The sequence below is a fragment of the Marmota marmota genome, unplaced genomic scaffold, assembly GCF_001458135.2.
Source record: "Marmota marmota marmota unplaced genomic scaffold, marMar, whole genome shotgun sequence".
Classification (NCBI taxonomy): Eukaryota; Metazoa; Chordata; class Mammalia; order Rodentia; family Sciuridae; genus Marmota; species Marmota marmota.
In genome coordinates this window covers 2,571,028-2,582,627 of record NW_025999928.1, presented here as the reverse complement: position 1 = coordinate 2,582,627, position 11,600 = coordinate 2,571,028, and the positions used below count along the sequence as shown (strand labels likewise).

At 36.0% G+C, this 11,600-nt stretch overlaps 1 protein-coding gene across 4 annotated transcripts in view; it reads right to left on the bottom strand.

Annotated features, from left to right (window-relative positions):
- The window catches only part of Naa35 (N-alpha-acetyltransferase 35, NatC auxiliary subunit), a 110,228-nt gene that overhangs the window by 89,817 nt on the left and 8,811 nt on the right, over positions 1 to 11,600 (bottom strand). For all 4 annotated transcript variants that reach the window (XM_015506069.2, XM_048800458.1, XM_048800456.1 and 1 more), the window contains exons 3-5: positions 4,706 to 4,739; positions 1,965 to 2,079; positions 1,011 to 1,085 (exon numbers count right to left, since the gene is read on the bottom strand). In XM_015506069.2, coding sequence (XP_015361555.1) covers positions 1,011 to 1,085; positions 1,965 to 2,079; positions 4,706 to 4,739 — 224 coding nt within the window. The remainder of the gene's footprint in view (positions 1 to 1,010; positions 1,086 to 1,964; positions 2,080 to 4,705; positions 4,740 to 11,600) is intronic.

The following is an 11,600-nucleotide window of genomic DNA, read 5'->3' as shown; positions in this document are numbered from 1 at the left end:
GCAGCTTTTCACAATGCGTGCGGCCAGGGTTCGATCCTCAGCACCACATACAAACAAAGATGTTGATGTCCGCCAAAAACTAAAAAAAATAAAATAAATTTTAAAAAAGCCTTCCAAAAATGAAAAAAAAAAAAAAAAAAGAATATTTTCTTTGTATGTCTGTCTGGACCAATCCTCTGTCTCCCTCTCCTACCCTACTAGAACTGTAAAATGCTAAAAGACAATGAAAATATCTTTGAGGGAAAGAGACAGCTTTGGAAGACAAAGGATCAGGATTAGGAGTGGGGCCATGATCCATGTTAGCAATGTAACCCTAAATGATACAAGAAAACACAGGCAACTAACAGATATAAGACCTAAAAGAAAATTATATTGTGTGTGCGCTTCTCTCACTCTTGGCAATCTATTTGTTAAACAAACAAATTAATAATTATTACATGTTCCTAAGAACAATCTTTTTAAATAGCAATTAAAAAAAAAAAAAAAAAAAACGGATGGTCAGAAGAGGGGTAGGGAGCAGTACAAATGAGAATTTTTCCACAACTAAACAATACTATCAGGGAGACATATATCCAGTAGACAAACATTAAAAAATTTTCCTTCAGAAAGGACTTCAGAATTTACCCTAGATTGGACAAAAATCTCTCCAAAGCCAATTCAAACCACCCTTTGTTTCAATTATGTTTACCTTATTGAAACTTCTAATTACAGATTTATTTCTCTGGGTAATTTGAGAACAAAAAGGGTACTCAAAATAATAGCTATAATATCTTAATTGTAAAGAAATTATCCCTTTACGAAGAAAATGGGAGTCTAAAAGCACCCAGATGGAAATTAAAATGCTATTCCCTATGGCGTTATTTAGCTCGCTAATCTTATGTAAATCTTAGAGAACCTGGCATTGCATATACTTCATACTCAACATTGGGTATATATTTTAAAATTCAAAGATTTAGGTAGATCAAAGTTTTGTTTGTTTAATTAACCAGCAGTCTTATTTTAATTCTTACCAAACAGCAAAAACATGTATCCATTATCCCTATCAACTCGGGCAAGGTAAGGTCTTTAATTTTAATGGTGCCATCCTAAAAAAAGGAAAAAATATGACAGGTAAGCAGAAATTTTTAATATTTATGGTTACTATGTGCAGTAGCATTTTGGATTTCAAAGATTTGATATTTAAAAACAGCAATTCTAAGAAAATGATAGCTCATCATTTGACATAGCTAAGACACCAAATTAACTTTGTATTCTTAAAATAATACTTTGTAAATTTTATTTTTAATTTTCAAATAATAATTATAGAAAGTATATATTCTAAATAGATCATCAAATACTTTAATGTGAAACAACAAAGACCTTTATAATAAAAAGTAAAATCACAAGTACTTTAAAGCACAGTTCAAATTAGTTTAAGCATTCATAAATATGATTCATTCTAATAATCAAAACTACTTATTAAAAAAAGTTTCAATTTAAAACTATTTTCCTCAAGTTTTTTAACTACTTGTAAATTTTGTTAATAATGTTCGCTTTGCTTAGCTACTCTTTCTTCATAAAGTATGCAATTTCTGGCAACTACAAATGAATTTCTAATTCAACTGGCATTGAGTAAATTTTAAACTCATACCATTATCATTTGCTTAATATATTATTACATAAAATGTAATCTTCCAAGCCAATTATCCTGGTATTTGAATATATACTAAAATGCTTTCAAAAATTAAGTTAAAAATACATAAATGCACAAATTTAGAGCAAGTTTATAAGGAAGACCTCAAATAATTAATTTCTAGAGTTCAAAAGGTAGATTGGTAAATGTTAGAACTAATTCTTGTTTATCATACTTGAGTTGCTTTCAAAAAAATCCGCTTTAACAGTTATAGTATGTTTGATTTCATTATTAAGCACAGGTTTTAACATATGGAGTAACAAAAGGTAAAAGAAAACACAAAAAATACAACCTTGATAGCTTGTTCAAAATTGAGAACTTTTCGATTAACTTGATTGCCAATCATGCCAGCATCCATCTTGGGATCCATCATTTCAATAGCAGACATGGCTTCAAAAAGACCAAATCTGCAAATAAATCAGTCCCACAAATTGTTTTTGAACCCAAACCCAAATTCCTACATTAAATTTTATTAAGATACTTTTAGCAACTATGGTATTGTATGTATTTAAAGTCTTTCTAATTTGCTAATACTTCTACTTCAATTAATCATCCCTTAACAAAAATGCTTTCATGTACTTGCCATTCAAATTATTTTACAAGTACTGTGAGAAGAAATTTTTTAAAATGTTTTTTTATTCTTCATTCGAAAAGGCTGTGCATTAGAAATTTTTGGAATAAAACAGATCAACTGATCTATAATGGATTGCACTTTGCCTTCTTTAAATAATTTCCTCTAGCATTCTGAAAGTCATATTTCGAATAATCGTTATCACTTTCACTTTTTCTTCATTTTCTTCATGTCTTAAAAGTACAATAATCTGGCACACTGAAGTCTACAATGCCCAAAGTTTTGGCAATTTGTAATAATAAACACTCTAGAAATCCTAACAGTCTGATATTTGTTACTAATTCGCCATAAGGCCAAACAATTGTGACAGTCTGTTAACTGATTAATAAGAATATCCTTGAGATACACATACCTCAAGAAATGGAAGAGGAAAACAAAAAAGCCTAAAAGAAAGCTTGACTAGTCATCAAGCTAATGACTTACTTTCTTAAGTCATTAGACAACCAGAAAATTAAGACAACTACACTATCACATATCCAATCCTATCATTTCTCAGATAAAAAGTAGTTAAAATATCAAAAAAAAAAGGAGACAGTATGAATATATAACAATGAATCCCATCGGTACTTACAAACATAGTGCACCAATAAAAAAATGTGGGAAAGCAAAAAAAAAAGAGAGAGAGATTTTCTTCCAACCAATCTCATCTAATGCTTCAATTTACTGACAATATGACCATATTATTAAAGACAACTCCCATCTACAAATTTGATGACTAGTAACCAAATCCCAAATAATATTTTTCAAAGAGCTTCTCAAGCTAGAAGAGAAAATATGTAAAAATGGAAGAGAATTTTGTCAATAAAAAAATACAGATTAACGAAATATCAAACAAACTATAAAACTACAACAGTTGGGGCTGGGGATATAGCTCATTGGTAGAGAAATTGTCTAGCATTGATTAGGCTGTGAGTTTAATTCCCTACACGACAAAAAATAAAAGTAAAAAACAAAGCTATAATAATTAAAAACTTTCTAGAATACATAGAAAAATGGAAAAGAATATAAAGAATCCACACCTAAATTTCTGTGAAAACTATGTATAATAAAGGTGAAATTACAAATTGTTGAGAGCCACAGCCGAAGGGGCCCCAGCAAACTTCCAGCTGCCAGCAAACTACCAGCTGCCGGCTGATGATTGGCTCACAGCGGCCCCAGCAACATCTAGCTGATTGGCTCCTCTGCAGTGATGCTCATTGGGCTGTTTCCCTGCCCTTTCAGACCACGGAGCTGCTCATTGGGGGACTTTTTTGGCTCTGCCCTCGTGACCCAGCCAATCGGCCTCAAGAGCAGGAGGATTGTGGGAGGTAGGGAGAAGCTTGTGGGGGAGAGAGAGGCTTGTGGAAAGCCAGTGGTGGCAGTTGAGGCTCTGAGGGTTTTTCCTGAGAGGCTGTTTTGTTTGGCTTGTGTGGTTCTAAAAATAAAGTTAGTTTCTTTTGACAAGTGGCTCCTGATTGTGCCCAGCCAGACTGCGGCATTAAATCACTGGAGAAAAACGATCACTCAATAAATACTGTCAGAAAAATGGCTAACCTCATGGAAAAAGTTAAATTTCTTATTCACACAATTTGAAAAAATAAGCCTGAGGCAGGTTTAAGTTCTAAACCTAAAACAAGCCAACAAACAAAAAGCTTTTCTTCAATAATTCACAAAGCAATACAGGAAAAAGTTGGTAATTGCAACTGAGGAAATATTTTGAATTCTCAAAGTGGAACTACAACATCAACCTTATCCGGAAATATGTGAGAAATTCAAAATCTGTGGCTCCATACCAGACCTATTAAATACACAACATTGGGGATAGGAGCCAGCAATATGTGCTTTTAAAAGCCCTCCAGATAAGCCTGATGCACACAAAAGTTTGAGAAGGACTTTTTGTTTGTGAGTGTCTCCTCTTACTAAAAAAGGCATGTCCAATCCTGTCCACTTACTATTTCAAAATTCTGTATTTCGAAACCTGAAACTAAGCCTGGCCATAGTAATATGGAAACAGAGGCTACCTATAGAAGTATAAATATAATTAAGCATTTCCTTTTATTTTTTCCAGGGATTCTCAATTTACTTCTATACAGGCATTTAGTCACCTGAGATTGGTCATCAACCAGCCAATCATATGTGACATACAAATGATATCTTTTCAAGAAATTCCACATTCAGTACATCCACCCTCAAGAAAAGAATCATGTAAGTCATAATTTCACTAGGTAACAGCCATTTCACATCCCAATTGGGGTCAGCTGCCCCAGAACAGCTCACCAAAGTTAAACGTGTATGTGTGTGCATATACATATATATAATTCATTTTTACAATCTTTGAAAAGTAAACTTACCCAACACTACTACATTTAAGAAAAAACTAGATCAAAATATGACACAAGAGTATTCACAGGACACATACTTACAGTTTATCATGAAGCAGTTCTCCCAACTTTAATTCTAAAATAAACAAGAGAAAAAATCCTTTTAATATATTTAACTTTCAATTCTAACAAAAAAACTTTAAAAACGAAATCACCTAAAGAGATGTAAAGAAGCAATATCCAGAACGTTACCCAATCCTCCTAGCTAATCATATGGTAAAAAACTTTTAACAGTTCCAGGTACCAAAATGGATAAATGACATTAAAGCATAACAGAAAATATAAGCTAGAGATTCTCAAGAGTGATCTGGGAACCCAGGAGTTGGTGATATTAAAATAACTTCTGTTGTATTTTGCACTGTGTTGACATTTGCACTGGTGATGCAAAAGCAATGGTGGGAAGGGGTAAAAAAACAGCAATAATATACAAAACTGTTGTAGCTTCAGCACAAACTAAACTAATATTGTTCACTTTCAGTTAAAAAGAACCCCCCTCCAAAATTCAATTTCACTTAAGAATGTCTTTGATGACTACTATTCACTAAGGAAACACAATCAAAAACTATAATGACACCACCTTACACCTATTAGGATGCTAATGATTAAAGAATAAAAAATATACTGGGGACGTAGCTCAATGGTAAAATAGCTGCTTGCATGTATGAGGCCCTGAGTTCAATTTCCAGCATATAAATTTTGGTTCATTATCTTAAGAAAAAAGACTGGGATGCAGCTCAGTGGTTAAATGTCCTTGGGTTCAATCCCCAACATTATTAAAAAAGAAAGAAAGAGGAGCTGGGGTTGCAGCTCAGTGGTAGAGTGCTTGCCTCGCATTCGTGAGGCACTGGGTTTGATCCTTGGCATCACATAAAATAAGTAAAATAAAGATATTGTGTACATCTACAATTAAAAATATATTAAAAGAAAAAACAGAATACAGGTATTATAAGGATGTGAAGACATTGTTGGTGGGATTCTAAGATAGTACAGCCATTGTGGAAAACAATATGAACAATGTGGCTGTTCCTCAAAATATTAAAAAGAGTATTACCACAGAATCCAATAATTACACTTCTGAGCACATACCCAGAACTCAAAAAGGATCCTGAAGGGATTTCTGCACACCCATGTCCATAGCAGTATTATTCACAACAGCTAAAAGATGGAAGCAACCTAAGTGCCCATCAATGAATAAACAGATAATCAAAATGTCCCATATGTGTACAATGGAATACTGTTCAACCTTAAAAACGAAAGAGATTCTGACATATGCTGAAGTATGGATGACCCTTAAGGACATTACACTAGTTGGGAAAAACAATCACAGAAAAACAAATACTGTGTGATTCTACCTGTATGAAAATTTAGTTAAAAATCACTGACACAGACTATAGACTGGTAATTGCCAGGGGATGAGGAGGAGGGGGAGAAACAGGGAGATAACCGTTTAACAGATACAAAGTGTCAGTTTGCAAGATGAAAAAATTTACAGAGATAAATGGTAGCGATTGTAGCACAACATTATCAAAATATAAAATACCACTGAAGGCTGGCGTAGTGGAGCACACCTGTAATTCCAGCAGCTGAGGAGGCTGAGGTAGGAGAATCGCGAGTTCAAAGCCAGCCTCAGCAAAAGCAACTCAGTGAGACCCTGTCTTGAAATAAAATACAAAATAGGGCTAAAGTGCCCCTGAATTCAATCCTTAGCACCAAAACAACAACAACAACAAAACACGCCATTGAACTGAATGATTAAAAATAAGATGGAATTTTTTTTATGTTAGGTTTATCTTAACACAACAAAAAAAATCAAGAAAAAAAATCCTTGATAAAGCTATAAAAATTATTAATCTCAGGGCCAGGGCCAGGACCAGGGTATGGCTAGGAAGTTATCTACAGTGTAAAATGTGAGGAGACATTTTCAATTCCTGCCTTCTTAAATTTTGTAGGTTCCTAATACATTGCCGCTAATTAATCTTTCAAATCTCAACCTCTGAGTAATGCCCATTAAATACTGTACTCAGCAAAAGAGGAAGGCATTAATACTTCTGCTGCATACCAAAGTAAGATAACTGTCTCAGGGTTATTTAGACTTGAGAATATGGCATTTTAAAAAAAGTGACTTTACTGATTCAAGAAAAAAAGTTACAATGTTTGTTGTCAATGATAAAAGTTGAGCTTTCAAGCAAAAATTTGTATTTTGGAAAACATGTGCCACTCTGACAGTTTCCCAACACTCAGAAGACCTTTCTATATCAGTGATATTAACAAAAGTGCTTCTTAATAATGTATAATGAAATGTGTTAATTTGGAAAATCTGCATAACTCACTGAACCAATATTTTCCAATGGCAGTACATTCTACAGAATTAGGCATGGATTGAAGATCCATTCAAAATCTAAAAGAAACCAATAGATTTTTAATGTAACAGAATAAAAAGCCCACTGATAGGGTTTCACATTCCACATTGCAACTAACCTTTAATCTTGAAACTACAACCTGTCAAGTTTTGGGTATAGTATCAAAGAACAACCACAATCATCTGAAAAGACTCTTCCATTTTTCAACTACATATTTGGTGAGGCCAGATTTATTTCATATGCTTCAAGCAATTACAGAAGCAAATATGAAAATTCAGTGGCCCTTTATTATGGCAGACATTAAGTATATTTACAAAAATAGAAATGACTCCACTTTTCTAAATTATTTTTTGTTTTGGAACACACATATTTTTCATTAAAAAAATACATAGTTGTTAACATTCAATGGGTTTACTATGATTGCTTTTAAATGAATTAATAAAGTTTTAAAATTTCTCAGTTTAAATTCTACTAAATACACATGGACAATAATTTTAAGGTGTATAATAGAATCCTGATCCAAAAAGTTTAAGAACTGCTGTAATAATCTATCATACACTAAGGATAAATATGAACCAAATAGCTTCACCAAACTTAAAAACACCTCACAAGCTATTAGCAAATCCATCACTCTGGAACTTGGTTTTCTTATCTATAAAATGAAAGGTTAAACTGTATGATTTATAAAATCCCTTAAACACCCTGGGTAATCCTGAACACTTTGGAGAGAGTGAAATAGAGTCTTAAGGAACAACAAATAAAACTGAAGGCCAGGGTACAATACTAGAAAGAGAAGTACTAAGTGAACATGTGAATACTTCAGACCACTCCGGTCACTTAACTGTTAAGTCATGGGCAGTCATGTCAGATCTTCAACCTCAAGGCAGATTAGGTAAGTTTTCTCTAGAGAATATAGTTTTCCAAGAAGAAAGAGCTACAAAATTGATATCCAAGGTTCTCCAACATGAAAGCCAAGTCAAATCACTCCATATTGGTGTTCACAAAGGGTCCCACTCAGAAATTCAGAGCTTCCAACAGGCTTTTTAGTCCTCCATCTGAAGTGGAGTAAACATATATGGGTAAACAAAAATTCAAAAGAACTATTATTACCCTTAAAGAGATAAAATAGTGTTAACACTGAAACAAGAATAGGATATGTTTAAAAGAAGAAGAAGAAGAAGAAGAAGAAGAAGGGAGGGAGGGAGGTAAGGAAGGAAGGAAGGAAGGAAGGAAGGAAGGAAGGAAGGAAGGAGGAAAGAAACATTCAGAGACAAACATGTAAAATTTAAAACATCATCACAGCAGGGCATACCAAGTGCTTAGCATGAACAAGATTCCTGAGTTCAATCTCAGGAATAAGAAAAAAGGAAAACAAAACAAAACAAAAAACCCACATCAGAAAATAAATTCTCAAGAGAAGACTGGAAGATAAAGTTGAGGGAAAAGACAAAGTAAGGACAGTGTAGAAAAAGTAGAATAATTCAAGGACACTTACTAGAACTGAAGTATCAAAATGAAAGGGCCTCAGAGTCAACAAGGCAACTGCTATGTAAGTTCTGGACCCAGTGGATAAACAAGATCCTGAAAGGCTACATATGAAAGCTCAAGAACCAAACTTCTTAATAGCAACATTGAAACAACAATCAACATAAAATGCCCTCAAATTCTCCAAGGTACTCAAATGGTACTATCCATTAAGTTGGAGAACAGAAATAAAGACATTTTCAGACATTCAGAGCACATCCCAAAATTGTACATCACATACATTTTATCAGGAAGACAATAATAACATGAACCAAATAGCTTCACCAAAAGACACCCTAGGCTAATGATGAGCACAAGCTCAGAATGAAGTTGCATACAGATCCAAAAGGTAAGAAGCCCAATAGCAATCAAGATGGTCAAGAAATTTCTTAACAGAGACAAACCAATAGGATAAATATCTAAAGAAAACAGAGGACTGGTAAGAGTCTGAAGTATAATTAATGTGTGATTTTCTGTGAAATTTTTGTGAAAAATAGTTATACACAAAGGGTAAAGTAGAATAGTTTTAACTCTAAGTTCAGCTAACAGTTCTGTATAACATAACATAATGTAGCTATCTATAAGAGAAAAGTTCATAGATAATGACTAAATAGAGGATAAGAATCAATAACTAGTAATAAAAACATGATATCTAGAACCATAAATACCAAAATAATCAGTTAAAAAGGGGAAAATTATGTCTTTCAGGTACTCATTTTCTACTGACCAAAAACTTCTAAAATAATGTAAGATACATGATTAAAGGGAAAATCTCTCTCTTTTTTTCCTTTTTACAGTACTGAGGATTGAACCAAGGGATGTTCTACCAATGAGCTATACCCTAGTCCTTTAAACTTCTAAGACAAGACCTTGTTAAATTGCCCTGGCTGTCCTCAAACTTGCAATCCTCCAGTTTCACTTTCCTGGAGTGAATGAGGCACTGGGTTCGATTATAGGTGTGTGCCACCACTCCCATCTTTAAGGGGAAAATCTGATAAGATGGAAAAGAGACTTCAAAGTGCATCAAAGGTCCCATTCCTCTGTACCCTCTATATTAATTCTAATTGTTAGAGATTTAAATTATCCAATATCCATGTTACTTTCCTGAAGAATCCAGGGTTAAAGAAGTTGAATGATAGCTGAACATTCTTGAAAGTAGTCTAAATGGAGTGGGGTGAAAAATATCAGCATTACTGATATTTTGCAGTAAGAAAAAAAATTGGGTGGGGCTGCGGCTGTTGGCCCAGAGGTAGCACTTGCCTGGAGTGCATGAGGTACTGGATTCGATTCTCAGCACCTCATGTAAACAAATAAAATAAAGGTCTATCAAAAACTAAAAAATATATTTTTTAAAAAATTGGAGGAAGAGGGACAGAGGCTGTCCTATATGCTGGACGGTTAGCAGCATCCCTGGCATATACCCAGGAGATACCAGTAGCATATACACCCCCCACACACAAACACACTGGGATAATCAAAAATATCAAGACACTGGCAAATGTCCCTTGAAGTACAAAATCATCCCCAGTTGAGAGCCCCAATCTAAAGTGATTTACAAATACCAGTGCTGCCCAGCCCACTCATGTTCCACCTCTGAAAACATTTTCCAAGTCAGGACACAAAGAAAACATAATTTCCATTTTCAAAAACAAAATCTTTAAAAAATTTAATTTATAGGTTGACCAGATCTTTTTACCAGGACAATTTCTGTTGATCCTTTCCCTCTTAGATAAAGTGCTAACAAATAGCAAATGTTATGTATGTTATGTATCATTCATTAAACTGGATTAATGGATTGGGAAGGGAAAAGGGGAAACTGTCTACAAGTCTTATCAAGGGCTAGTTAGTTTAAGTGCTATGCTTTTAGGTGTAGTTCAGTGGGAAAACACTTGCCTAGCATGTGCAAGGCTCTTGATTTGACCCCAAGCACCACCACCTGCCCCCACCAAAATCTACATTTTTGTTATGCACATTTTTAAATGCTATGTAATCACTTTACAATGATAATATTTTTAAAAAGATTACAGAAGCATATTCCAGACCACCTGAATGATAACATTATTATAATAAAGTTATTGCCACAATTTCAGAGCCCACGCTTGTGTTTACAATTATGCTAGTTTTAGGCAATCACCCAAAATGACAGCTTTTAATATAACAGTGATTCTCAAACTTTTTTTAGACTCAGATTCAAATATTCTTTGGCTTGAAGCAATATAACCTGAGAATATTCATTCTTAAATACATTCTGAAGGGCAGAGACGCCGCCCGCGCTTGCAAGGTAAACAGACCTGTGACAGACTGGCGGGTCAGGCCCAGTGGCCTGCCAGTGTTGTACACACGTCACCCCAACTGGAGTAGGGGCAGAGCAGATCCTTCTCCCACGCCCGGATCAGGCCCTGCCGGTGTGGTAGCCACGTGACCCCAATTGGAGTAGGGGCGGAGCGAAACCGCCACCCGTGCCCGCAGGGTGAGCAGACCTGTCACCAACCTGCAGATCAGGCCCAGGGGTCCGCAGGCGTGGTAGGAGGGGCAGGGCAGATCCGCCGCCCACGCCTCCAAGGTAGGCAGACCTGCAACAGACCGGCGGATCAGGCCCAGGAGCCTGCCAGCGTGGTACACACACCACCCTAATTGGAGTAGGGGCAGAGCAGAGTCGCCGCCCGTGCCAGGAACAGGCCCAGCGACCTGCAGGCGGGGTAGTTACGACACCCCAATTGGAGTAGGGGCAGAGCAGAGCCGCCACCCGTGCCCGAAAGGTGGGCAGATCTGCGACCGACCAGCGGGACAGGCCCAGTGGCCTGCCGGTACGACAGACACGTCACCCCATTTGGAGTAGGGGCAGAGTAGAGCCGCTGCCCGCGCCTGCAGGGTAGGCAAACCTGCAACCGACCGGCGGATCAGGCCCGGTGGCCTGCCGGCGTGGTACACTCGTCACCCCAATTGGAGTAGGGGCAGAACAGAGCCACCGCCAGCGCCCAGAACAGGCCCAGTGACCTGCCGGCGTGGTAGCCACGACACCCCAATTGGAATAAGGAGAGAGCAGAGCCGCT